Genomic DNA, 27,967 nt, shown 5'->3' with positions numbered 1-27,967 from the left:
CTCCCTGCTCATCACCACTTCCCAGGTTGGTTTCCCCAGCCTCCTTCAAGTCTCAGCTAAAATACTTTCTTTTTTTTTTTGGTGAGGCAATTGGGGTTAAGTGACTTGCCCAGGGTCACACAGCTAGTAAGTATCAAGTATCTGAGGCCAGATTTGAACTCAGGTCCTCCTGAATTCAGGGCCAGTGCTTTATACACTGAGCCACCTAGCTGCCCCTCAGCTAAAATACTTTCCACAGGAAGCCTTTCCCAATGCCTCTTCATTCTTGTGCCTTCCCTCTGTCAATTATTTTCTATTTATGTTGTATATAGATTGTTGGCACATAGTTGTTTGCCTGTTGTCTCACCCCTTAGCTGTGAGCTCCTGGAGGGCAGGAATTGCTTTCTGCCTCTTTTTGTATCCCTAAGGCTGAACACGGTGCCTGGCATTTAGTAGGTGTTTAATAAATGCTTATTGACTGACGCTATTTACTCTGGGTTATTGACCATGACTTTTATCAGGCAGTGACAATATTAACAGAGACCTCAGGGGTCATTTAGTCCCATTCTCTCATTTTCCAGAGGAGAAAAATGAGGGCCAGCAAGGGAAGTGAATGGCTGGAGATATATAAGTAGATAAAGCATTCGTTACTTACCATCCTTCCAAGCACAGAGAATAGATCTCCCTAAGCAAGATAGATCCTGCCTTCAACAAATTTCCATCCTAATGGGTGAAAGATGATACATAAAGATCATGTAAATAAGTGGTCAAGCGGGGGCTTGACTGCCAAGTCTACTGCTCTCTCCCCTGTATCACATAATCAATTGAATTCTCCTATGCCTCCCACATAACAGATAGTGTTTATTTTTTTTTTAGTGAGGCAATTGGGGTTAAGTGACTTGCCCAGGGTCACACAGCTAGTAAGTATCAAGTGTCTGAGATGGGAATTGAACTCGGGTCCTCCCGAATCCAGGGCCAGTGCTTTATCTATCCATTGTGCCACCTAGCTGCCCCCAGTAAGTGTTTTAAAGTCCATATACTTAATTTCTCTCCCTCTCTCCCCCACATTCTTATCTTTTTCTCCTTCTAAGCTGTGAAACATAAAGACAGCCAGTTGAAAGAAAGACCAAGTTCCTTGAAGCTGAATTTAAGCACAGTGCTTTCATATAACCCATATAACAGGTGATGCTCTCTATCCCCATGAGCTTGGAGTTGGTAAGAGTGAGGAACAGGCCCATAATGAGAGATGAGGGAGGCCCAGGACACCTTCCAAGCTCCCTCAGGTTTTCTCAGGGTTACCTGCATGTTCTTATGATCTTAAGTACTTGTTATGTTCTTACGTCTCTGTAGTCATTGATGTTCTTTTCAAAGGCACAGGGCAGCATGACTCAGGATTCCTGGGCTCTAGTCCCAGCTCAGATATTAACTTTGATGTCTTGGGCAAGTAAGTTCCCTTCCTCTTCTGGGTTTCCATTTGCTGGGTTAAATCAGGAAATTAGACTAAATAGATGATCGTCGAGATTCTTTCCTGCTCTAACTGGCTGAGTTCTATGGTCCATTCAGTTATGCAATAAGCATTTATTAAGCACCCACTGTGTGCAAGGTAATATGCTCAGTGCTGGAAATTTTTTAAAAAACCCTAGTCCTTGACATATTCTAGGGGTGGGAGGGCTGTGCAGCATATAAACAGATAAATAAATCCAAGATAATTTAAGGCAGGAAAGAATACTGACAACGATGGGGATCAGCAAAAACTTTCTGTAGGATCCATGAAACAATGGAATTTGGTTGTGGTTGAATGTGTTCCTCTGGGGGAGGTGCAGATACCCCAAGAATGGAGACAGAATGCTGAATTCTAGGGACAGCTAATAAGCCAATTTGGCTTGAATATAGAGAACATGAAGGGGAATAACTCATGCAGTAGGTAATAAGCACAAAAGGGCAGACTGGATGACTGTGGAGGGCTTTAAATGCCAGTTTGTATTTTATGCTGAAGGCAATAGGGAGCCATTGAGGATTCCTGAGCAGAGGAATGGAGTGACACAATCAGATCTGTGCTTTAGGAAGGTTATTTGGGGAGCTGGAGAGAGGAGAGACTGGGTGTTGTGGCATTTTGCAGTAGTCCTAGAGAAGAAGTGAGGATATTTTAACATCCTATGTTGCAGGCAGCTAGGTGGCACAGTGGATAAAGCACTGGCCCTGGATTCAGGAGGACCTGAGTTCAAATCCAGCCTCAGACACTTGATACTTACTAGCTGTGTCACCCTGGGCAAGTCACTTAACCCCAATTGCCTCACTAAAAAAAAAAAAGAAAAAAAAAGGAGGACCTGAGTTCAAATCCAGCCTCAGACACTTGACACTTACTAGCTGTGTGACTCTGGGCAAGTCACTTAACCCTCATTGCCCAGCAAAACAAAAAACAAACATCCTATGTTGCAACTCCCCCCCCCCCTCCCAACACCACCAGTGACCTTTATAACTCTAACATTTTGCCGTCCCCTGATCCTTTCTCTTTTTCCCCTATGGGAGTGCCTTTGAACAAAGTCCTGTGTTTAAAAATCCATTCAACATTGGTTGAGAGTGACAGTGCATGGCTTTGTCACCAGAGGGCAGTCACGGGCTGAGACCTAGGATTATGGACCTTGAATTCAATCTATGCATCTAAGGGAGCATCTCTGAGTACTGTCCCAGAACTCACAGTCTAGATGGGAAGACCACACTGATACTTAGTTAAGGGTGGGGGAGAGGGGGACGCCATTGAATTGGTCAAAGGACCAAGTTCTGCTGCTTACCATCTTACTATCTGTGTGACTGGGCAAGTCACTGCTTTTCTGGGCTTCAGTTTTTTCATTTGTAAAATAAGGCAGTTGAGGGGGCAGCTAGGTGGCGCAGTGGATAAAGCACTGGCCCTGGATTCAGGAGGACCTGAGTTCATATCCAGCCTCAGACATTTGACACTAACTAGCTGTGTGACCCCCATTGCCCCACACACAAACTTTTTTTTAAAAATAAAATAAGGCAGTTGAATTAAATGATCTCTAAGGGCTTGTATGAATCGATGCAGAGCAAAGTCAGCAGAAACAGAACAACTTACACAGTAACAATAGTAATGTAAAAACAAGCAATTCTGAAGGACTCAGGGTCTGCCATCTACACACTGACCAACCACAACTCCAGACTACTCATGAAACATACAACTGTTTCCCTAGATAGAATAAAGACTGAGAACTTTTTTGGACTTCACTGATGTAGGAACTTATTTTGCTTCACTATGTATGATTGTAATGGGTTTTTCTTTCTTTCTTTTTCTCTTTCTTTCTTTCTTTAGTGGGGCAAGGAGGGTTAAGTGATTTGCCCAGGGTCACACAGCTAGTAAGCATCAAGCCTCTGAAGCTGAAATTGAACTCAGATCCTCCTGAATCTAGGGTCGGTGCTTTGCTTGCTTTCTTTTTTTTTTTTTTCCCTTTTTCCCCCTCTTTTTTTCTTGTTTTCTTAATGAGGAATAGGGAAGGTGGGAAAGAGATAATTACAGACCTGGAAATAGAATAAAATTGAATTAAAAAATAAATCCCACCATCAACCATTTAGTGCTTTATCCAGGGAAGGGATGGCATGTAACAATAAGGAGTATCACACTATCTCTTCCTCTAGAGGTACTTCTTCCGCTGGACCCACATGTCTGGGGGACTTTGGAATGTTGCATTTTCTGGGACCGACATGGAGATGAGGATACCATTGGTTATGGAGTGATGATACAGGTAGTGTGGTAAGTATCCGACTTATAGTCAGAGGTCACAGGGTTCTTTCTTGTCCTGGCTCCAGATCCATAACTAGGAAGAAGTGACCAGGGCTTTGGCCCATGGTACCAACATGGGGTTGGACATGTGCTTTCTCCCCAAAGTAACTGCCATCCCTCAGGTCCTCCACAATTTGTTGGCACTCTGCAAAACAACTATGTCTGGGGCTAACCCAATACCAGAGCCTGTCCTCCCACCACACACACACACACACACACACACACACACACACACACACACACACACACACACACACACACAGCCCTACCATTGCCTTTAGAGCCATGGGATGGATTCTACTGCCGTAGGCTCAAAAGATTAAAGCTAAGAGGACTTCGGAGGCCTTTGTACAGACAAGGAAACCAAGGCCCAGAAAGCTCAGAGAGGCTCACGTTTATCCAACTAGCAGGTGAGAGAGCTAGAAACTGACTTTAGATTCTCTGACTCCGAATCCAGCAGGCTTCCCCGAGCCTCACACTACCTTCCTCATGTCTACACCAGGGTCAGTCTCTTCTTTACATCACTCCCATGGATCTAGTCCTACCTTTGCCCTGGTCCCAAGAATTCCTAGTCATGGCTCTGCCATTTGTTATGTAAACAAATCCACAATTTGGCTCCAAGCTGTCTATCCAGCCTTAGCTCATGCCTTAGTATCCTGATGCTCTTCCGGTCCAACTGGACTCAGTCTCATTATAATCTGTCTTTCCTATGTCCATTACCCTGTGATATGTACAATTCCCTCCTGATCCCACCTCTTCCTGTCTATACTCTCTTGGTCAAGGTTCTACTCAGATGCCACCTCCATGAAGCCTTATCTTGCCTCCTCTTTTCCTCTCATCTGAGGGCAACGTCTCTTTCTGTTTTCCCGGATTATCTTTGGTTTGTCTCTGCTCTTATTACAGTTGACCTTGTTAATATCCTTAACTGTAAGTTGGCCTCTTTAGGTCTCAGTTTCCTTGAGAGCAGAGGCTGTCATTTTGGGGAGGATTTTTTTTGGACATTTATTTTGCTGTCACTAAAGGCTTTGCCCATAGTGGGTGCTTTGTAAATGTGTGCATGGCAGAGAAGGGTGTGTGGGTGCTCAGGAGGACTAGCATCTCTGGCGTGAGGGGTTGCTGAGACCTTTTCAGGGCTGTTCATCCACCTTTGGTGTCCACTGTCACCTAACTCTCCTGTGGTTCCAACAAGCTTAATGACCATGCCCTGGCAAAACTGTCTCAGCCCAGGCTAAACCAGGTTGACAGGCCTCAAACCTGTTGGTGAGTTAGGGGGGTGTCTAGCCCAAGTATGTGAACACTTCCCCTGGCAGAATGGACAGATGAGAACAATTCCAACCAGCTATGAGGGCAGCTGAAGCGGGCGCTATGGAGTCTTAGAGCTTGGTAAAACACTGAAGACACCAAGGTCACCGACTGCATCCCAGGCCATCACAAGTCATCTTGACTTTTGTCTCCCCGCTGGACTTTGATGACTCAGGAAGACAGAGTGGGGCTGATGACTTCGTGCAGCTTTGCCTCACTTAAATCCAATCCACAAAGGAGTCAAGACTTCATCCTGTGAGGTCGTCAGTCTTCTTTGAAAAGGAAGGACTTCAAGGGCAGCTAGGTGGCGCAGTGGATAAAGCACCGGCCCTGGATTCAGGAGTACCTGAGTTCAAATCCGGCCTCGGATGCTTGACACTTACTAGCTGTGTGACCCTGGGCAAGTCACTTAACCCTCATTGCCCCACCAAAAAATAAAAGAAAAGAGAAGAAAGAAAGAAAGAAAAGGAAGGACTTCTATGAACTTAGACAAAGTGAAGTTAAAACAACATGGACATTGACTCCAACAATGTAAGTGATAAGAATAACCACGAAAAGATGGGAACTGAATGTTATGAGCTAATCATGGCCAAGTTGGATTCAAGGAAAAGATATGAAGCCAACCCCCCTACACGTATTTATTTGCAGAGTTGGGGCCTGTGGGTGTGAACACTTCATATAATGTCAAACTTTCCATGCATTGGATGATTTTACTGAAGTTTGTTTCCCTTGTTTTTATTCTTTGTTCTGAAGGATGGAGGTAGAAAAGAAAAACACTGTGATTAGGGCAGGTGATATCAAAACATAAGATATTAATACAATTATTTTTAAAAAATAAGGAACAGCAAAAACAAAACACTTAAGCCTAAATGCTGTGAGATTATAATGGCCAAGTTTGGTCCCAAAGAAGAAAGAGGAAAACAAACCTCTTTCTCTTCTTTGCAGAGATGGGGGCCTGTGGGGTTGTAAGACTCATATAATGTCAAATTTGCACGATGTGTTGGTTAGTTTTGCTGGACTATTTTTTCCCCTATTTTTTATTCCTCATTAGAATGGATGATTCTTTGAAAAAGGGAAGGAGTCCTTTGGGAAATGTAGGTATTGTAAATGCAAAAAAAAAAATAAGAACCAAATAGTACATGAATGAATGAATCATCTCCCCTCTCTGAGGCACATTTCTCTCATCTGTAAAATTGGGGGGATGATCATCTCTGGCTACCTCACTGGGTGGCTGTGAGGAAGAAATGAAATAATAGATATGAAAATCCTCTGTAAATTCTGAAGCCATATCAATGCCTATTGTTCTTATGTAAAGATGTGAAGATGGACCCACTCTTCACCTATAGCTCTACCTGGTTTCAACCCCAGGGAACAAGCTTCCCCCACACTGGGTCCCCCTGGTCCCCCACTGCCAACTTTTCTTCCTCTTGTGTTATCTTTCCCCATTAGACTCTAAGTTCCTTGAGGACAGGAACTGTTTCTTTCAACTAATGTTATCTCCAGCACTTGGCACAATTGCTGGCATGTAGTAGGTACTTAATAAGTGTTGATTGAATTGGATTGGATTAGACATATTAGGAATTACTGAGGGATCCTTGGGCTTCCTAGAAGAGGGTGAGTTTGAATTAAAGGTTGATCTCTCCCCCCTAAAAAAGGCTAGAAAGAATCTGGAATTCTCCTAATTCTGATTGGTCTCAGGAAGGAGACAGAAGTCTTGAGTCTTTTTTTCTTTTTTTTTTTGGTGGGGAAATGAGGGTTAAGTGATTTTCCCAGGGTCACACAGCTAGTAAGTGTCAAGTGTCTGAAGCCATATTTGAACTCAGGTCCTCCTGAATCCAGGGCCGGTGCTTTATCCACTGTGCCACCTAGCTGGCCCCCCAAGAAGTCTTGAGTCTTAGTACTGGACTTCTATTAGCACCTAGGGGCAGCTAGGTGGCACAGTAGAGAGATCGTGGGGCCTGAAGTCAGGAAAACTCACCTTCCTGAGTTCAAATCTGGCCTCAGACACTAGTCATGTGACTCTGGGCAAGTTACTTAATCCTGTTTGCCTCAGTGTCCTCATCTGTAAAATTAGCTAGGGAAGATGGCACAGTGGATAGAGTACTAGCCCTAGAGTCAGGAGAACCTGAGTTCAAATCTGGCTTCAGACACTTGACACTAACTAGCTGTGTGACCCTGGGCAAGTCACTTTACCCTGATTGCCTCAAAGAGAGAGAGAAAAAGCTAGAGAAGGAAATGGCAAACCACTCCAGTATTTCTGCCCAAAAAACCCAACCAAATGGGGTCATGAAGAGTTGGATACAACTGAAAAACAACTTAATAACAACAACATCTAGAAAGACAAGTATGTGAGAGTGGAAGGATTGGTGGTCTTAGAATCAGAAAAGAACTAAGTTCAAGTTATACCTCTGATACTTCCTAGCTGTGTAACCTCATAAGCTTTCTTTGTCTTGGTTCCCTCATCTATAAAACCTAAAAAATCATACCTGTAGTATCTTAATAGTTATACTTAATTATATAATAATGATTATCTCATTTGATCCTCAAAACAACCATGGGAGATAGATGCTATTATTATCTTCACTTTACAGAAGAGGAAACTGAGGCAAACAGAGATTAAGTGACTTGCCCAGGGTCACACAGCTCATAAGTGTCAAGTGTCTGAGGCTCAATTTAAACTCAGGACTTCTTGAATCCAGGGCTGGTGCTTTATCCACTGCCACCTAGCTGACCCAAGGCATACAATTTTGTACTTTTCCATTCACATTGCAGTCATTGTGTAAATTGTTCTCCTGTTTCTTATCATTTCGCTCTGCATCGGTTTGAATAAATGTTCCAGTGCTTGTCTGAATTCTTCTCTTAAGGTTCCTTTAGGTCCAGTCACGTTTCATCATGTCTATGAACCTCAGCTTGTTTAGCTGTTTTCTGGCTGATGGAATGGGTCATGTCCACAAAGCAATTTAAGTTTTGCCAAGTTTTCCTACTTGGTTACCCCCCCTTCCCCAGGCAACCCTAGGAAGTAGATGCTTTTATTCCCATTTCACGGGTGGAAGAAATCACAGCTCAGCAAGGTTAAGAGAGAGATTTGCCCAGTCACACAAGCACTGAATTGATTCCACAGCATCTCCCAGGCTCCAAAGCAGGACCCTCTCCACCGTATCACATTGCCTCTAAAATCTCCAATATGTCATCTCTTCCAGCTTAAAACTTATGATTTATGAGCCTGTGATTGTGTGGTTTCTTAGGCCTTAGGGACCCAGCCCCAGCCACCAAGGAGGCCAGACCTTTTACTTCCCTCCATGCCCGTCCTCATGTTTTCAGTAGTTGTCTCTCCCTAGTCCTCCAGGAACTGACTCTATATTCATGGGGGAATAAAGACTCCTTAGGGACTTGGGATCATCTTCCTCGGGACCACCTTCCCGCTTCAGTGTAGACAGGAACCTCCCTCCCCCATGCCCTCAGCTCTGCCAGCTGTGCTGGTGCCCGTGCTGAGGCCTGTGATTACAAGGAATTCCTCCCTGGCTCACAAGATTCACAGCTGCACTGGTCCCAGCTGCACAGGGGAGGGCCCTGCAAGGGCCAGGAATTGTCTTGCCTGGGTTAACCCTGCCACAGGCTCACACAACCAGCCCGCTTCACGGCAGGCTCTTTGATCTGCAGCACCCCCAAGGGAGCCGGCCCAATGGGCCCTGTCTGCCCCTCTCTGCTTCGGGCCCGGCTCTGAAATCCTTTGGTCCCGAAGTTACATCTAGCACCTTCATTCTAGGGATCATGTGATGAATGGGTGCCCAGGGGAACTGAGAAATCCCAGTGTGGCCCCAAGGGCAGGATGGAGAAGCTTCTCCTTACTAAGCCTTTCTAAAGGAGAAGTGGAAGGACCTAGGAGGAACTATGGAAAGCTGGCATTCAAAAGCACTTTAAGGTTTGATGAGCAAAAGTCTTCTAGGTCAGGAATTTAAGGTCATGTCCAGCTGGAAGGTACCTTAGAACATCAACTATAAGGACTGAAAAGGATGTTAGAATATAGTGTGCCAGGGTTGGAAAGGGCTTTTAGAACATAGGATGTCAGAGCTGGGAGGGCCCTTAGAACACAGAGTGTCAGAGCTGGGAGGGCCCTTAGAACACAGAGTGTCAGAGCTGGGAGGGCCCTTAGAACACAGCATATCAGAGCTGGGAGGGCCCTTAGAACACAGAATGTTAAAGTTGGAAGAAGTTGCAGAATTTGAGAACAATAAGAAACCTTAAAATTAAGAATGTTAGAGGTGTAAGGTAATAAGCATTTATCAAGCACCTACTATGCACTAGGCTCTATGCTAAGGGCTTTTCCGATATCTCATTTAATTCTCACAATTTTCTGAGGTCAGTGCTATTATTATCCCCGTTTTATGGATGAGGAAACTAAAGCAAACAGTCTGTCTTGGCCAGGGTCACACAACTGGTCAGTGTCTCAGGAGGCCATGTTTGAATTCAGGTCTTCCTGACTCCAGACCCAAGCTCTATCTACTGTGCCATCCAACAGAGTAAGCACAGAGGGTCAGGACATAAAATGTCAGAGTTTTTCTAAGGGACCACAAAAGGCCAGAAGGGATCTTAAAACACAGAATATTGTTTTTTTCTGTCCTGTATGACCCTTTGTGATGTCATTTGGGGTTTCCTTGGCAAAGCTTCTGCAGTGGTTTCCTTTTCCAGCTCATTGCACAGATGAGGAAACTGAGGCAAACAGGGTGAAGTCACTTGCCCAGGGTCACCCAGTTAGTACATGTCCGACTGCAGGCCCAGGGCTCTATCCACTGCACCACCTAGCTACCACTTAGAATATCAAACATCAGAGCTGGATGGGGGTTGAGGCAGGGGAGTGGGGTTTAGAAATCATCTCAATCCAATCTCCCTACTTTACAGAGAAGGAAACTGAGGCCCAGGCCTGCTTAGGGTCACCGTAAAAGCTACTGGCACCCAGTCCAGGGCCTTTCCCGCTGGGTCACAGCCCCACCCCCACTCCCACCTCCCAGCTTGGCGGAACCCCGGCCAGCTGTGGGCAGCTGCCTCCTTTGCCCCGTTTGGGGTGGCGGCGGGTTGGGGTGGGGAGGGCTTGTGCTTCCAGCCAGGGGCTGGCAGATCGGGGAAGGAAGCCGAGGCTGTCTGCAGAGGGTAGGCGGGTGCTGGGAAGCTCCAGGACCAGGCTGTGGAGGGGAGGGGGAGGCGGAGGGAAGGAGGCCTGAGCTCAGACATCGGGGCGCCAGCAAACACCTGTGAGCGACTCCCAGGCCAGCCGTGCCCAGCACAGACACACACAGTGTCTGCGGGAGGGAGGGGGCCCAGGGCGGGAGGGCTGAGCCGGGCCAAGCCTCCCCCACTCTGTAGTGTGTGTGTGTGGGGGGGGCGATGGGAGGAGGGCAGGTCTAATCGCTTCAGGCCTGGACAGCGAGGCATGCGGAACTCTGGGATCTCCAGGCAACTGGCATATCTTCTCCATTCTTATTATTCAGGATAACAAGCCACGTTTCTCTGAGCTTTCAGCCCTTCCTCATAACAACGCTGGGAGGTCTGGGAGGCAGGGTGACATGGAAGACAGAGCAGTGTTTGGGGTTTTTTTCTGACTCCAAGTTGCATTTGGACCCCAACCCTGAGACTTATTAGTTGTGTCACTCCAGGTAAGTCACCTAACCTCTGTGGGCTTCTGTTTCCTCAACAATAAAAGGAGAAGGGACAGTTAGGTGGCGCGGTGGATAGAGCACTGGCCCTGGATTCAGGAGTACCTGAGTTCAGATCTGGCCTCAGACACTTAACACTTACTAGCTGTGTGACCCTGGGCAAGTCACTTGACCCCAATTGCCTCACTAAAAAAAACAACAACAAACAAACAATAAAAGGAGAAGGTTGGTTCTCAACCTCTAAGCCCCTTCCAGCTCAGAATCTCTGATCCTAAGTGTTAATAAAAATATTACCTCCATTTTACAGATGGGCAAACTAAGTCTCAGAGAAGTTAACCAACCAACTAGCTGCCACACAGCTAGCAGTCTTTTACTACTATGTTAAAAATGAGGGCAGCTAGGTGGTGCAGTGGATAGAGCACTGGCCCTGGATTCAGGAGGACCTGAGTTCAAATCCAGCCTCAGACACTTAACACTTACTAGCTGTGTGATCCTGGGCAAGTCACTTAACCCCAATTGCCTCACTAAAAAAAAAAAAAAAGAAAAGAAAGGAAAAAAAATGAGACAAAGGATTTACCTCCCCCAACAATTGACTTGACGACTTGAGAGGCTCAGCCTTGTAGGTGGGGAAGAGGGTCTGGGTCCAAGAGAGCATTGGAAAAACCCTTAGGAGAAGCAGATGGGGAAAGGGGGAGGGCAGGGAAACTGTTGGTCTTCTGTGCTCAGCTGAAGGCAGCACTATAGAAAGAGCTCTCTGGGTTTGGTGTCAGCCTGCTAGCTTTTGCTATTTACAATATATGACCTTGGACAAGTTACTTTACTTATGTGGGCCTCAGTTTCCTTCTCTGAGGCAAGGGTCCGGGCAGATGGCCTCTGAGGTGGCTTCCAGGTCCAAACTGATGACCACACTTGGGTTGGAAAAAAAATCCATCCTTATTTTCGTGGAGTTTTTTTTTTTTTTTGGTTTGGTTTTTTGTGGGGCAATTGGGGTTAAGTGACTTGCCCAGGGTCACACAGCTAGTAAGTGTCAAGTGTCTGAGGTTGGATTTGAACTCAGGTCCTCCTGAATCCAGGGCCAGTGTTCTATCCACTGTGCCACCTAGCTGCCCCCATTTATTATTTTTTTTTCTTTTTTGTAGGCCATCCTTATTTTCATTACCGTCTAACCTTAGTATTTGCTTCAATTATGATTTGTGTCTGAGAACAGGTCCATGGGTTTCACTAGATCGTTAAAAGGGTCCACAACACACAAGAAGGTGAAGAGCTCCTGGTCTAATCTTTATTTTTCAGAAGAGGAAGGTGAATCCCCAGACAAAAGAGATTTGCCCAACATCTGTCACATAGGCAGACCTCAAACCCCCGGTTTTCTGACCCCTCATTCAGAATTCTCTTTGCTATTTCCTCTCCTGAGGCTCTTGACCTCCAAATTGGCACCTCATTATCCATCCCTACCCATTTGGCCAATCTCCCCTAGGGCCTGTCACCAAAGCCTGCGGTTCTGCCCTGAACCAGTTATTTCACTAGGGTTAAGCATTGCAGCTACCTTTTCACTAGGTCCTCTATTAAGATGCAGATCCCCCTAGGATGAGCAAATCAGGAAATCTCTAACACCTTCCTGAGTAAATTTATCTGAGGCTTGACCTCTGCCCTTTGTAGGAGAAAGAGAAAGGGTGGAAGAAATTCCACCTACTTCCTATTTTGGCCAGGCGCCTGCCCCCCTCCCCATCCCCTCTGCCTGCCCCATGTCAGTTTACTATCCTGGAAATAGCTGAGTTTAGAACCCCAAAGACCTAAGCTTGGGTCCTGGCCCCATTCCTCATTAGCTGTGTAACTTTGGGCCAAATCCCTTTGGGCTTTAGTTTCCCAATCTGTGAAAATCTTGCTAAGCGATGAACGTGCTCCATAAAAGGATTGGGCTGGGGTGGGGGGGCAGCTAGGTGGCGCAGTGGATAGAACACCAGCCCTGGAGTCAGGAGTACCTGAGTTCAAATCCGACCTCAGAGACTTGACACTTACTAGCTGTGTGACCCTGGGGCAAGTCACTTAACCCCCATGGCCCCACCAGAAAAAAAAACAAACAACATTTTAAAAAGGATTGGGCTGCCTTAGGAGACAGAACACCTCCCTTTTTGTCGGTTTAGATGGTCCTTTTCCCACTCTAAATTCTCTATAGTCCCCCCTTTCTCTCCCCTTCTTCCTGCACTTCAAACCATAGATTCGTTCATTACTCCAGGAAGAGCCTTGTAAAGAAAGACAGTACTTGGCCCACACTCTACTGGGGGATTCTTTGTTCAGTCGTGTCCTACTCTTCGTGGCCCCATTTGGGTTTTTTGTGGCAGAGATACTGGAGAGGTTTGCCATTTCCTTCTCCAGCTCATTTTACAGATGAGGAAACTGAGGTAAACAGGGTTAAGTGACTCACCCAGGGTCACCCAGCTAGTGAGTGTCTGAAGCCAGATTTGAACTCAGGAAGATCATCTTCCTGACTCTATCCAGTATAACACCTCTCTGACCACTGGGGAATTCTACAATTAAGCAAATAAGTAAGGATGGATGCTGTTCTTTAGATTCTAAGCTCCTTGAAGGCAGGGACTCTTTTGCCTCTTTTTGTATCCTTAGTGCTCAGCCTGGCACATAGTAGGTGCTTAATCAATGTTGATTAGATGAGATAATTTGAGGTAGGAAAGAGCATTCGTGACTAGATCTTTCAGGAAAGGTGTCAGGGGAAAGAAGGTGGCTGCTAAATTGAACCTTGAAGAAAGCTAGGGAGGGGGAATGGAGGAAAGAGTAAATTCCAGATAGAGAACACAGACTGTGCTGGAGGTAGAGAGGTAGAGTGGGGCATTCTGGGAACAGTGAGGAGGTCAGCATGACTGGAACGTAGTGTATGAAAGGAGAACAATGCCCCTTGGACATTGCTGTCTGTGTACCCCAGAAAGGTAGATGGCCAGCTGACGGAGGGCAGTCAGTGCCAGGGCCAGTCATTTGTGTCCTAATGCTCATTCATGTTTGCTTTTTGAATTTGCCCGAAAAAGGCCAGGTTGGTTTGGTAGAGGACAAGTCAACGGTGAATGCGATACAGCAACCATAGAAGGTGATGTGACCTTGGGCTGCATTAAGACACACAGATAACCAGTTCCTGGGCAGACCTCGTCTAGGGTATCATTTCAGTTCTGGGCCCTGGATTTTAGGAAGGACCTTGATAAACTGGAGGGCATCCAGAAGGGGGCAACCAGCACGGGGAAGGGGCCACAAGTTCGTCCTGAATGAGGATCGATTGAAAGAACTGAGGAGGATTAACTTGGAGAAGAAGGATGGTGTGGAGGGGGACGCTGGAAGGAGACAAAGGCTGCCAGGTGGAGGAGGTGTGGAACCCAATCCAACTGGACTCAGGGAGCAGAAGTATAAGCAATGGGAGGGAGTTAAAAAGAGGCAAGAGGAGAGAGAGATTAGATGAGCTCTAAGGCCCCTCTGGCTCTGTCATGATAGAAATACAATCCGTCTATCAGAATTCTGTTAGTGTCAGGAAAATCTTGCTAAGCGATGAACGTGCTCCATAAAAGGATTGGGCTGGGGTGGGGGGGCAGCTAGGTGGCGCAGTGGATAGAACACCAGCCCTGGAGTCAGGAGTACCTGAGTTCAAATCCGACCTCAGAGACTTGACACTTACTAGCTGTGTGACCCTGGGGCAAGTCACTTAACCCCCATGGCCCCACCAGAAAAAAAAAACAAACAACATTTTAAAAAGGATTGGGCTGCCTTAGGAGACAGAACACCTCCCTTTTTAGCTCTGTAAGATATATAGAATATGTCCCATCCTGGTGCAGGCCCCTCACCTCCTCACATCCGGACTGGTGCAATAACTTGCTGGTGGTCTGCCCACCACAAGTCCCTCCCTACTCCAGTCCATCCTCCATTTAGCTGTTAAAGTGATTGTCCTAATGCTCAGGTCTGACCATGTCACCCCCTACTCAAGAAACTTCTTTAGCTCCCTATCACCTCCGAGATCAAATATGGAATTCTCTGTTTAGCATTTGAAGTTTTTCATAACTTAGCCCACTCAACCTCTCTGGTCCTCTTATTCCTTATATACCTCCCGGGATTCTTCCATCCGGTGACACTGGCCTCTTTGTTCCACAAACATCCTCCATCTCAATTCTGGGAATTGTCCTTGGCTTTCCCCTATGCCTGAAATGCCCTTTCTTCTCATCTCCACCTCAAACTTCCTTCAAGTCCCAGCTAAAATCCTACCTTCTACAGGAAGCCTTTACCTTTTTTTACCCTCTTAATCCTAATGCCTTCCTTTTCTTGATTATTTCCTATTTTTGCTGTCTATGGCTTGTTTGGAAATAGTTGTCTGCATGTTGTTGTTGTTGTGCAGCCCTTCCGACTCTTGGTGATCCCATTTGGGGTTTTCTTGGTAGAAATACTGCAGGGGTTTGCCATTTCCTACTCTGGCTCATTTTACAGATGAGGAAATTAAAGTAAACAGAGTGAAGTGACTTGCTCAGGGTCACACAGCTAGTAAGTGTTTCAGGCTAGATTTAGACTCATGAAGATGAGTCATTTCTGACTCTAGGCCCAGTGCTCTATCCATTGAATCACCTAGCTGCTCCTTCTTGAGGGCAGGGACTGTTATCTTTCTTTATATCCTCAACACTTAGCACATAGTAGACCCTTAATAAATATTTATTGACTGAAATCTTCACAAAGGCAGAATAAAACACTTGTCAGTGTTTTTGTGGGGATTATTTTTCAGGTACAGGTTGGACCAAATTGTCACTGAATTGCCTCTAAGTTCCTTCATTTGTTCGTTCCTTTGTTCGTTGGTTCCTTCCTTCCTTCCTTCCTTCCTTCCTTCCTTCCTTCCTTCCTTCCTTCCTTCCTTCCTTCCTTCATCCAGCAAAAATTTCTCAAGTTTCTCGTAGGTGCCAGTGGAGAAGGAAGTGGCAAACTATTTTAGTAACTTTGCCAAGAAAACTCTAAATGGGGTCACCAAGAGTCAGACTGAAACAACTGAACAACAACAAGTAGGTGCCAGACATCGTGCTAAGGTTCAGGGACAGAAAGACAAGAAAAACAGTCCCTGCTTTTCAGGAGCTGATGCTCTACCGGGAGGTGGGGAGGGTGAAGGAGTACCCAGGGAAGTAAAGCCGTACAAAACATATGCAAAGTAACAGGGGGAGGGCCTTGACAATTAGGTGATCATGAGAGGCACAGCCAGCGGCTCCTGACCCGAGCCTTGGAAGAAGCTAGGGATGCCAAGGGGAAGAGGTGTGGGAGACGGGAGGGCCTCACTGTCGGCACAGAGTCAGGAAGACAGTCCGAGGGTTGGAACATTTTGAACTGAACAAGAACAGCGGGCAGGACAGTTTGACTGGGATGGGCATTGTGTGAAGTGGAGTGAGACACAGGACAGCCCGAGAGGCATCCAGGAGCCCGATTGCAAAGGGAGGCCTTTAATGCCAAACGAAAGACTTTGTATTTTATCTTAGCGGCAGTAAGGGGCCCCTGGAGTTTTCTGAACAGGGGGCAGGGAATGGAACTGAGCTGTGCTTTAACAACATCACTTTGTGATAAATGGTCAAAGGAGATGAACAGGCAGTTTCTGGATGAAGAAATCAAAGTTATATAGAGTCATATGGGGAAATAGTCTAAATCACTGATTAGAGAAATACACATTAAAACAACTTTGAGATATCATCTCACACCTATCAAATTGATCAAAATGATAGAAGGGGGAAAATGACAAACATTGGAGGGGATGTGGAAAAACTGGGACGCTAATTGGTGTTATGCTGTTGGTGGAACTGTGAACTGATCCAACCATTTTTGCAGAGCGATCTGGCATTATGCCCAAAGAGTTATAAAACTGTGTCTACCTTTTGTACACCTTTGGACCCAGCAATACAACTATTAGGTTTGTTTCCCAAGGTGATCCCTTGAAAAAGAACCTAAATGTTCTTATATATATATATATATATTTTCTTTTTAGTGAGGCAATTGGGGTTAAGTGACTTGCCCAGGGTCACACAGCTAGTAAGTGTCAAGTGTCTGAGGTACTCCTGAATCCAGGGCCGGTGCTTTATCCACTGTGCCACCTAGCTGCCCCTGTTCTAAAATATTTATATTTGATAGCAAAGAAGTGGAAACTGAGGGGATGTCCATCAGTTGGGGAATGACTAAACAAGTTGTAGTATATGATTGTGATGGAATACTACTGTGCTATAGTTGATGCACTGGTTGATTTTAGAAAAACATGGAAAGACTTGCATGAAATAGTGAGAAGTGAAATGAGCAGAACCAAGAGAATGTTGTACATAGTAACATCAATATTGTTCGAAGAGTGAATGACTAAGCTATTCTGAATATTATAAATATTCAGAACAACTACAAGGGACGGATGAAGGAAGATGCTGTCTACCTCCAGAGAAAGAACTAAGAAAACAGAAGTATGCATGGGTATGGTTTTACGGATATCTGATAGATAGATAGACAGACAGACAGATAGATGATAACTAAATCTATAGCTTTATCTCTATATCTATGTCATATGGTGGCTTTCTCTAGTGTGGGGTGGTGAGGGAAGGAAGGAGGGAGATAGTCCAGAACTTAAAATGCAACAAAAAAAATTTAATTAATTTTTTTTAAAAGGGGAATATCACTTTGGCAGCTGTATGGGGAATAGATTGGGAAGGGGAGAGACAGTTGTGGGAACCAATTAGGAGGTGGTTGTTATAATACAGGTAAGAGGGGATGAGGTCTGAATTAGGGTGGTGAACTTGTAAGAAAAGAGAAGGGAATGGTTTGGAGTGTGTTGGGGAGGTGAATTGACAAAACTTGATGACTAATTAAATTGAGGGGAGGTGAGAGGAAGTAAAGAGTTCAGGAAAAGTGAGGTTGTAAATTGAGGGGACAGGGCGGCTAGGTGGAGCAGTGGATAAAAGCACTGGCCCTGGATTCAGGAGTACCTGAGTTCAAATCTGGCCTCAGACACTTGACACTTACTAGCTGTGTGACCCTGGGCAAGTCACTTAACCCCCATTGCCCCGAAAAAAAAAAGAGTAAATTGAGGGGACTAGAAGAGGGCTAAGTTTTTAAGGGAAAGATTACTCTGAAATTCCATGAGTCTGTGAATGAATGACTGTTGGGTTCATTCAACTCAATTCAACAAACATTTAGTAAGTATCAGTTACATACACTGTGCTTTACCCAGGGATAAATGCAGAAATAAAAAGACCTTCCAAGTCCTTTAAGAAGCCTGTAGTTAAAGAGGGGGTTCCAAATCTGTGTAATAAATGGTAGGATGTGATGGGGTAAAGTGCACTAGGAAAATGTGAGTACAAGATATTTTTCTGCTGGGAGAGAGGAAGGGAGATCCTGGAAAGCTTCGTGGAGGAGGGGGTACCTGAGTTGCTCCTTGTAAGAAAGAGGAATGAGAGATGGTCAGAATGCGAAAAGACCCTTTGAACCTAGCTGCCTCACTCACCTCTGCTTACTTCAGCCAACCTCATCAGGGCTAAAGGGGAGCAGTGGGATGATCTGATGTCTGTTTGTTATTAAATATCGTAGTAATTCGTGCCAGGAGCCAAACACAGATGATGTCATATTATAAACACAAATCTGAGGCCCCCCTGGAGGCCCCACCTGGAGAGTACCCCCCACCCCTAGGCCCTGAGCCAGGAGAAGTCAAGGGGCTATGCTCCCCCACACCTACCTCTAGCAGGCATGGAGCAACGAAATACCCAGACCCCCTGTAGATGTGATGGATAACCTCGGGCTCTGCCCGGCTTTGCCTTGGGCCCCTTCCCTTTTCCCTATGTCCTCATCCAATCCTGACCTAGCCCTGTGTTCCATGGGAGGAGAGAGAAGATCTTTAAGGTAGTGGGGGATGGTGGGGAAGTGGGTGCCCAAGATGAGGGGGGAGTGGTTCTTTCTCTCCCTCAATGTGGCATCAAAGGTTGAAGCAAATCTGTGTGGCCCCAAAGTTCGTAGCCTTCCCTGTCACACACAAGTATGCAGCAGGCACAGGAGGTCCTGTGTCGCAGCGGAGCGCCCCTTCCCTATTCTCCTGGGCTGTCACAAGGCCCAGATCCCACAGGGGCAGCTCCTGATCGGGGCCAGGGAGACACAGGACACAGCCAAGTCAGGACCCAGAGCACTGGGTCGGGAATCAGAAAGCCTGGGTTTGCATGCCAGAGCTGAGGGACCTTGGGCAAAAGATTTCATCTGTAAAATGAAGGAATTGGACTCCCTGGTTGCTATTGGCCTCCTCTCTAAGGCCTGTTCACTTCCTTCAACAAGTCACCCCTCCACAAACACCCTGACCTCCCACAGGGCTTTCTGAAAACACTTCCACAACCACAACTTTTGTGACCCTGGGGTTAGGTCTGGGAGATTATTTTGTGCCCAGATCACAGTAGGCACTTAGCTATAGCTTTTAAAAATTATTTTTAAAAAATTTTTAGGCAATGGGGTTAAATGACTTGCACAGGGTCACACAGCTAGTAAATATCTAAGGCAAGATTTGAACTTGGGTCCTCCTGATTCCAGGGCCTGTGCTCTATACATTGAGTCAGCCAGCCGCCCCTTAATAACTGCTTATTGATTCATTGTTGGGGGCCTCCTCAGCTTATACCTCCAAAGCTGGTTAATAGGGACCTTTGAGTTGGGGGTCCAAGGGCTCCCCATTTAGCCTGTGGTTGGGTATAGGACCCAAATTAACCCCAAAAGGAAGATTAAAGAAGAGCAGATGAACAGGTCAAGTTCTCTTGGGGAACAATGGGTAGAATGTAGGACTTGGGAGTCAGGAAAGCAAGTTCAAAACCTGCCTTATACACTTACTAGCTGTGTGACCCAAGCAATTTCCTTAATTTCTCTGTGCCTGAGTTTCATAGCCTCTGCCTCTCAGGATTCTTGTGAGGATCAAATGAGGTAACATATATGAAGTGCTCTAAACCCTCCGGAAACGCTAACTACCACCATTGTTATTGCTTTCCCTTCAGCTCCTGAGCTCGAGGGACCTCTGTGGGGCCGGTCTGGGACGGGGGTACTTGCTGCAGGCTCCCTCCCCCATCTACCTCAGGAGGAAAAGCAGGCTGCAGAGTCCCACCATGGAGGCAATGCTGTCCGACATCTGGAAGAGATTTGGCAAGAGTGAAGATGGGCAGGGAGATGTGAGGGAGATGATGTGAGAGAGGTTGGGAAGGACAGATTCTGAGGCAAGTGTTGGGAGTGTCAGAGAGAAGCTAATCAGGGAGGGAGCATGGAGGGAGGTAAGGGTTTTCTCCTTGATCCTGGGGTTGACCAATTGGATGCAACACTTGTGGCTGACAGGCCCCACTCACCTCTGGGGAAGCTCCATACCTGTAAGGAGGGAGGAGGGGGAGGAGGGAGCTGGCCTTGGAGTTAGAAAACCCTGGGTTCAAATCCTGCCCCATACACTTCTAGGCTGTGTAAGGCTGACAAATCATTTAACGTTCCTCAATTTCAGTATATCTGTAAAATGGGGTTGTGGAGAGGATCTATTGAGTTACTATATATAAAGCACTTTGCAAACCTTAAAGTGAGTTGCACACACATATATGGATGTATATGTTTATAGAGATCACTTTAAGGTAATAACAGTTAATATATCACATATACATATATATACATACATATGTGAAATATATATGTGTATATATATATTTGGAAACTGGGGCAAACATGGTTAAATCACTTGTTCAGGGTCATACAGCTAGTGTTGTATCTGAGGCTGAATTTGTTTTTGTTTTTTTAGTGTGGCAATTGGGGTTAAGTGACTTGCCCAGGGTCACACAGCTAGTAAGTGTTAAGTGTATGAGTCCTGATTTGAACTCAGGTACTCCTGACTCCAGGGCCGGTGCTCTATCCACTTCGTCACCTAGCTGTCCCTGAGGCTGAATTTGAACTCATGTCTTCCTAACTCTTCCTAATAATAGCTAGTGTGTGTATGTATCTATACATATGCCAAGACCATATATACTATATACACTATACTACATGTACATACTATATGCACTATATTATATGTACATACTATATATACTATATTATATGTGCGTAATATATACACGATACTGTATGTAATATAGAGCTATGGGGCTGTGAATATATGCATGTCTATATGTATGTGTGTGTGTATATCTATATATGTATATCTATATATCTATATATCTATAGGTTTACAAAATGCTTTACATTTATTAACTAGCTATTCTGTAATAATAGCACTAACCTCCCAGGATTGTTGTGGGAATTAAATGAGGTGATAATTCACCTAGCACATAGTAGGTGCTATATAAATGTTAGGTATTATTATTTAGAGGCATCTCCCCTCCAAATGTTCATCTACATTATTTGTGCCCGCCCTGCCTTATGAGCTCATGTCAGTCTGATCAGCCACCGTGAGACACACCGTACCTGGACCCCCACATGACAATGTCATTTTGGTCCTCATGGAGAACCAAGGACAATGATCGACCAACCACGTATTATCATTATTATATATGCAAAATATGAACAAAGTACATACAAAATGACTGTGGGAGAGGCACTAGGAGCTGGGAAATACAAGAAAAGGCTCCTACAGGACATAGCACCAAGACTATGCTATGAAGGGAGCTAGAGATTCTAAGAGAGAGAGCTTTCCAGGTGTGAATGGGGGACAGCTGGTGAAAGAGCATGCAAACCATTGATGGGGAGGATGATAATGATGACGGAAAAAAAGAAAGAGGAAAAGGAAAAGGAGAAGAAACTATTATTTGATCTGGAGGAGAACCATCCACAACACATTGGAGTCCTTCCTTCGGGTCTCTTAATCTTCCATTTCATGGCCTTTCTGCTTATTTCTTGCAGGTCATTCACATCTGACCATATCCTGCACCTTGCTCGAAGCCACCACAAAACATTCCATTGCCCTTTGGGCCAACTGAAATCAAGATTCTTTTGAGGTGGAGATGCTACATAATCTGAATCTATCTCCAACCTCGTGTAGTTTTGGGAGGCCACAGAAGATGGGGAGAGTAGAACACCTGGGTTCCAATCCTGTCTCTGACATTTTTTTAGTATGACCATGGGTAAATCACTTAATTTCTCTGAGCATCAGGCAAGTCTAAGTGATAGAAAGGTCACCATCTTGGATCTGCTTTGTTGGAGGGAGTATCTGCATCGATAAAAATCACAGGTTCTCCATATATTGAGTTAATAATTATCAGAAGTAACATTCTTGTTTTTAAAAGGAGAGATTTATGGCAGCAAACCTCCAGGGACAGCAAAAACATTTCCTCATTTTCCCATTTTAATGCAGCTCTCCATGCTCCTGCTTTTCAGTCTCTATCCACTTTTTCAAGTGCTCTATCCACTGCACCACCTAGCTGCCCCCCAGTTATCTGTTTTGTATCTGATCCCACCACACTAGAATGAAAGTCCTGTAATGACAGGGACCATGTCTTATTTGAACTTCATATCTTCTTCAGAATCTAGCAGTGTTCTAGGCACAGTTTCCATCATATATACCTTCTATCCACATGGGCTTGCTTTGCTGTTCCTGATACTTACCTTTCTTTCCCCACTTCTGTTCCTCTGCACTTTCTGTGCTCCATGACTGGTGTGCCTTCCCTTATCATCTCTACCTCTTAGAAGCCCTAGTTTGTGTCAAGAATTGGCTTGAGGGGCAGCTAGGTGGAGCAGTGGCTAGAGCACCAGCCCTGGACTCAGGAGGACCTGAGTTCAAATTTGACCTCAGACGCTTGACACTTACTAGCTGTGTGACCCTGGGCAAGTCACTTAACCCTCATTACCCTGCAAAAACAAACAATCAAACAAAAAAAGATTTAGCTTGAACATCACATATAAGTCAATCATTTCAGGGGAGGATGAAGCACTAGAAGCTGGAGAAATCAGAAAGGCTATATTTATATAGCTTTTATTTATCTATGTATTGGGAAGCTAGGTGGCGCAGTGGATAAAGCACCAAGCCTGGCTGGAGTGGAAGACAAGTTCAAATCTGACCTCAGACACTTACTGTCTGTATGACCCTGGGCAAGTCACTTCACCCTGTTTGCCTCATCTGTAAAATGAGGTAGAGAAGAAAATGGCAAACCACTCCAGTATCTCTGCCAAGAAAACCCAAAAAAGAGATCACAAAAAGTTGGACTTGGCTGAAAAAGACCAAGCAACAACAGAAAAATCAATGTATAAAGCCTTTCTGATTTCCCTAGCTGCTAGTGCCGCCTTCATCCTGAAATTATTTACTTCCAGTTACACACCTTATTTCCAGTGATAGAAAGATAATCTCCTTAAGGCAGAGACTATTTCATTTTTGACTTGGCATTCCCAGGGCTTGGTACATAAATAAGTCAACATTTCTTATAACACTCTAAGGTTTCCAAAGTGCTTTACAAATATTTATTTGTTAATTACATGCAATAAATAATAAATTATCCTGAATAAATGTTTGTTGAACTATTGAAGGTTTGACAATGGGTACTCAATCAATGTCTCCCAGGTACTAGTTCCAGTTTTGCTATGATCTCTCTGACTTTGGGTTAGGGACTTTACCATTTTAGTCTTCCACTGCCTTACCTGTTTAATGGGGTAGGGGGGTATTATTTGCTTTTTCTTCTTTACAAGGATGCTGGTTCAACTGTTTGAAGAGGTGATAGCCTGAGCCACTAGAGGCCCCTATTTCTAAGCATCTTTTTTTAGGAAGTTGCACATCTACCCACAATGGTCTCTTTTCCTCTTTGCATTTACTGTATTTCTTTTTTACCTAATAGGATTTGGGAACTGGAATGGACCCTAGAACATAGAATGTCAGAGATGGAAGGGCCCTTAGAACAGGGAATGTCAGAGCTAGGAGGGCTCTTAGATCATGGAATGCCAGAGCTGGGAGGATTCTTGGAACACAGGGTGTCAGAGCTGGGAGGGGCCTTGAAACGATGTTGAAATGTACATGGGTACATTGTAATGACTGCTAGATTCGGAGTCAGAGGACTTTTGGTTTCCAACTTGGTTTTGTTTACTACCTGGGTAACTTCAGGCACTTACTCTCTCTGGGCTTCAGGTCCTCATTTATAAAATGAAAGGGGTTGGACTAGATGGAGTCTTTATAAAGTCCTTTCTATTGCTAAACCTCTCATCATATCATCTTAATATCTTAATAGAGAATGTTAGAGCTGAGAGAGATCTTAAAGTCCTCTCATCTTACAGGCAAGAAAATGATAGTACTCTTTTCTTTTGAGTTCAGTCTTATTCACTATTTATTCTCTCTCTCTCTCCCCACTCCCCAAAGCTGACACATAGAAAACCTCTCTCTATATAGGGAATGAATGTCATCCCAGTTCCCTGCTGGAGCTACTTTAACTCCTTTTAGGTCAGGTGGGATGATGGAAGCAACAGAGATGAATACACAACCTCAAGTGGAAATTAACAGGGGTTTTCGGTTTTCAGATCCAGAACCCAGAATGAGGGGCTTGTTAACAAACTAGATTCCACTTAAGCTTAGTTCCATCCAAGTCCCTAAGAAAAATCTTTACTCATCCACGAAATGGGTTCTAGTGGTCTCTTCCACTAGAAAAGGTGATAGAATGAGAAACAACTGTTCTGAGAGCGAGGCAGCTTCAGGTTCCTTTCCTCATCTGTGCCAACCTTGCCCTTCTCCAAAGACAAACAGTATGCCCTCAATTACAAAGCCTTTTTACAGTGAAAAAGGCTATGGAACAGATTTGGAGACTTGGGTTTTGATCTCAGGTCTATTTGACATCAGACAAATCACTTGGCCAGTTTCTCTTGTAGAAACGAAGAGGTCGGGCAGGCTTATCTCCTAGAACTCTCCCAGTTCTTATCATTTTGTGCTTCTTGTTCTGACAACTTCAGGGAAAGGCAATTGGGGCTTAAAAGGCCTTTGCCTAATAATATCCCACTCCACCCCTTGGCTGGCCAAGGCCAGGTTTCTTAGCTGAGAAGATTTTGTCCTATCCCATCAACCCCCTGGGGAGGAGGGAGCTTCCCTTCCAGTCATTCATTTACCTTTCCTAAGCCAAAGAAACAGAGGGCACTGAGACCCTTTTACAAAGAGATGTTTTTGAAGCTTTTTTAATGGGATGGGGGAGGAGAGGTTAGAGAACACAGGCAGACACTTCAAAGTTAAAAAAACAACACCTTTATTATGCAAAAAGTTTTAACTTTTATAAAAAGTTTATAAAGTACAATGCATGATTACAGAAAGTCACCTTCCTGCACAAAGGTACATATGCTATACATACTCTATTATAGAGTTCATAATCACAGTGAGGTCTTGAGGAGGGGGCAGGAACAAGCAGGTCTCTTTCCTGAAGGGTCTCCCCCCTCCAGGGACACCACAATCTAAGGTCTCCAACTGCCTCAACAAAATTGGTTGGGGTGGGGTCGGGGAAGAGAAATAACAAAATGTCCCTTCAAACAAAACAAAAAAGCGATTTGCTTAACAATCCAATCCTTTTAAACTTGGGGAAAACCGATATGAAAATTGCTTTCTCTTTCTGCTACAGAAGCCCCACAGTTCAGTTCTCCTAGCTCCCGGGAAGATGGGGCGCAGCTGAGAGTTCCTTTCAGCCTTAAACCAGGCGAGGTGGAGACAGTGGGAAAAACAGATGCTGGAGCCAGTGTGGACCTGGCCATTCCTGGGGCTCTGGTCAAAGCCTGATCCTCGGGGTCCCAGCGGGATCACAACACCTGCATACAGAACTGGAAGGGGGAAGGGGGAGGGAGACATACAGGGACGGGTCAGTTTCCTCCCAGATCACAGGCAGGGGCAGGTCTGCAGACTGGTCGGCGCCAGGGAGGAAACTTTGTTCCCTGCCAGCTGATAAGAAATCTGTGCCTAGAGTTCCCCCCGCTCCCCCCACCCCCATCTCTGCTGGTTGGCTGCAAATCGCAGGCTCACAGAAGAAGCCTTACCAAGGGTTTTGGAATTGGGGTTGCGGACAGTTTGGGGGAATTTGGGCCATTTCTGCCGCTCCACCTTCATAACGTGTCCCCTGGGAATAAGAGGCTCAGCCCAAACCCGAAGCCAAGTTTCAAGAAAAAGGAGGGGATGCTCACCTAGGGGTGGCTGGGGTCAGTGGCAAAGACTCCTCTCATCTTTTGAGTAGAGTTCAGACGTCAGTTCGGCTGTCTGCATAAGAGAGAGGGGAGAGTTGAGCTTAGTCTCTGCTAGCCAGCTGAGTGGGGTCAGTCTCCTGCCCAACTACAACCCGACAAAGTCAGCTCCTGCTCGGCTTCTGTTCTGGGGTCCAGAGATTGTTTCTCTCCCCCTCTCACATCACGACTAGGGAAAATTCATGTCCTCGCGCCCAGCTTGAGATCACCGCACCCCAGGCGGGGCACATCCCATTCCGGGTTTCAGCCCCCCCCCACCCCATCTCAACCCAGCCTAACATCTCTCACTCTGGGTCTCGGTAGCCCCCTCCCCAACACACCACTTTTAAGTCCCCACTCCCCCTCCCCATCACAGGCCACCCAAACTCACCCCCCACACACACACACCCCCTTCCGACCGCCGGTCTGGGTCCCTTCTTGCCCTTGGTGGGTGGGATGGGGGAGCCAAGTCTCAGACAACGCCCCCGTTCTACATCCCTCTCCGGGTTTCAGTCCTCATCCTTCTTTCCTCTACACACCCCAACACTGGTTCTCAACCCTCAGGCTTCCCTCAAGCGGATCAGCCGCCACCCCTTCCCGTCCGGTGCTGTCCCCAATGCGCACCCACCTGGATGCCGAGATGGGGCCCGTCGGGGGCCCCCGGGGCGGGTTCGGCCAGCACCACCTGCAGGTCCAGGATGTAGTCGATGACACGCTGCAGGATCTCCACCTGGCTGAGCTCCGTGCCCCGCGGGACGCCCGGCACCAGCTCCCGCAGGCGAGAATAGCAGTCATTCATATCATAAAGCAGGCTCAGTGGCTCCTCGGCTGCGGGACTCTTTCCACGGCCACGCGCGATGGCGAGGCTGCGCTCCGACAGACAGCACACGGCTTCGTAGCAGCCTCGGGCCGGGCTTAGAGCCTTCATGCTCGCCGGACTGAGGCGGGAGCAAAGGAAAGAACTACGGGGGAAAGAAAACCTAGAAGAACGACTAGCAGAGGACAAACCCACGCTGCGCGCCCGCCAGCAGCCGCTCGTTCTTATAGGAGGGCCCGGACCTGGGCCACGCCCACCACGCAAGCCACACCCCGTACCCGCCCGCTATGCGCTCTTATTAGGGAATTCTTCGCGTTGTCCCGCCCATTTATGCAAATAAAGCTCCGCCTCCGGCTGGGGCTCTGTATCAGCCTCTGCGGACAGTCGGGGGGGAGAAAGTTGGATGGAGCCTTTACAAGCTGTTTAATTGCAAAACAGGTTTGCTCGGCTTGGCTTGACACCGATTGCGGTGTAGTCGCGGATTCCGAGAATGAGGGGGGCGGGCCCCTGGGTCTTTAAAAACTCAATTACAATAATTTACATGGAAAATGCCTTTTTCTCTAGGTTGCTTCCCAGGCCACTGGAAAAACTACTGGGACAGGAGTCTGAGTCTGGTCCCCTCTCCCCTCCCAGCCCCCACCCTCAACCTTGGTTCGGATGGAGGCCCGTCGGAGGTCATAAATCCCCAAACAGCAAGGAGGAAACTTAAAAAAAAAAAAGGCAAAAGATTTTCAAGGGAATCTTGTAAGGAATTAGTGCCGCCTTGTTCCTCAATTTGTTGTTCATCTGACCTCCAGACTTTCTGGCGTCAGGAATTATCTTGTGACCAGAGGGAAAAAATGAATGGCGGTGAGCTGAGGTTCCAATGGAGAAAACAGACTTAATTTGGCCACTGAGAGGGGAGGGACGTGGAGTGGGGGGCGGTTTGCAGAAAGGGGTACGGTTTCTGTGGCAGGCAAAAAAAAAAATCAAACCAACCAAAACCCTAGATCAGGGCTTGGGAATTACCACAAGGAAAGGAGAGCCCCAGGAGTTGGGAAACTAGGACTTGGTGAAGTAGACTTCAGAGGTCATCCAGTTCAAGCCTCTTCCCCCCCCCCCCAAAAAAAAAACAGATAAGGAAATGGAGGCCCAGAGATAAAGTGACTTTTGCAGGGTCCAACAGATAGTAAAGAAGTGGTTGAGTCAGAATCTGAATCCAAGTCCTCTGACCATAAATCTAACTCTTTTCTCATTGTGCCTCTCGATGGATACAAGAGTCCAGAGATTCCCGCTCTTGCC

The 27,967-nt window shown here is 46.0% G+C and overlaps 1 protein-coding gene across 2 annotated transcripts; it reads right to left on the bottom strand.

Annotated features, from left to right (window-relative positions):
- Positions 1 to 24,893: 24,893 nt before the first annotated feature.
- ID3 (inhibitor of DNA binding 3, HLH protein) lies at positions 24,894 to 26,887 on the bottom strand. Of its 2 annotated transcripts, none has more exons than XM_043994993.1 (3): positions 26,468 to 26,887; positions 25,834 to 25,906; positions 24,894 to 25,476 (listed from the first exon to the last, which is right to left on the bottom strand). In XM_043994993.1, the coding sequence occupies exons 1-2, from the start codon at positions 26,795 to 26,797 to the stop codon at positions 25,850 to 25,852; spliced, it is 387 nt and encodes a 128-aa protein (XP_043850928.1). In that variant the 5' UTR covers positions 26,798 to 26,887; the 3' UTR covers positions 24,894 to 25,476; positions 25,834 to 25,849. The 2 variants fall into 2 exon arrangements, with proteins under 2 accessions (XP_043850928.1, XP_043850929.1); XM_043994994.1 differs by having other exon boundaries at positions 26,498 to 26,887.
- Positions 26,888 to 27,967: the final 1,080 nt, after the last annotated feature.

This window comes from Dromiciops gliroides, chromosome 3 (assembly GCF_019393635.1).
Source record: "Dromiciops gliroides isolate mDroGli1 chromosome 3, mDroGli1.pri, whole genome shotgun sequence".
In the NCBI taxonomy this organism is placed as follows: Eukaryota; Metazoa; Chordata; class Mammalia; order Microbiotheria; family Microbiotheriidae; genus Dromiciops; species Dromiciops gliroides.
Note: the sequence above shows the minus strand (reverse complement) of the source record. Positions and strands in the feature narration are given on the sequence as shown.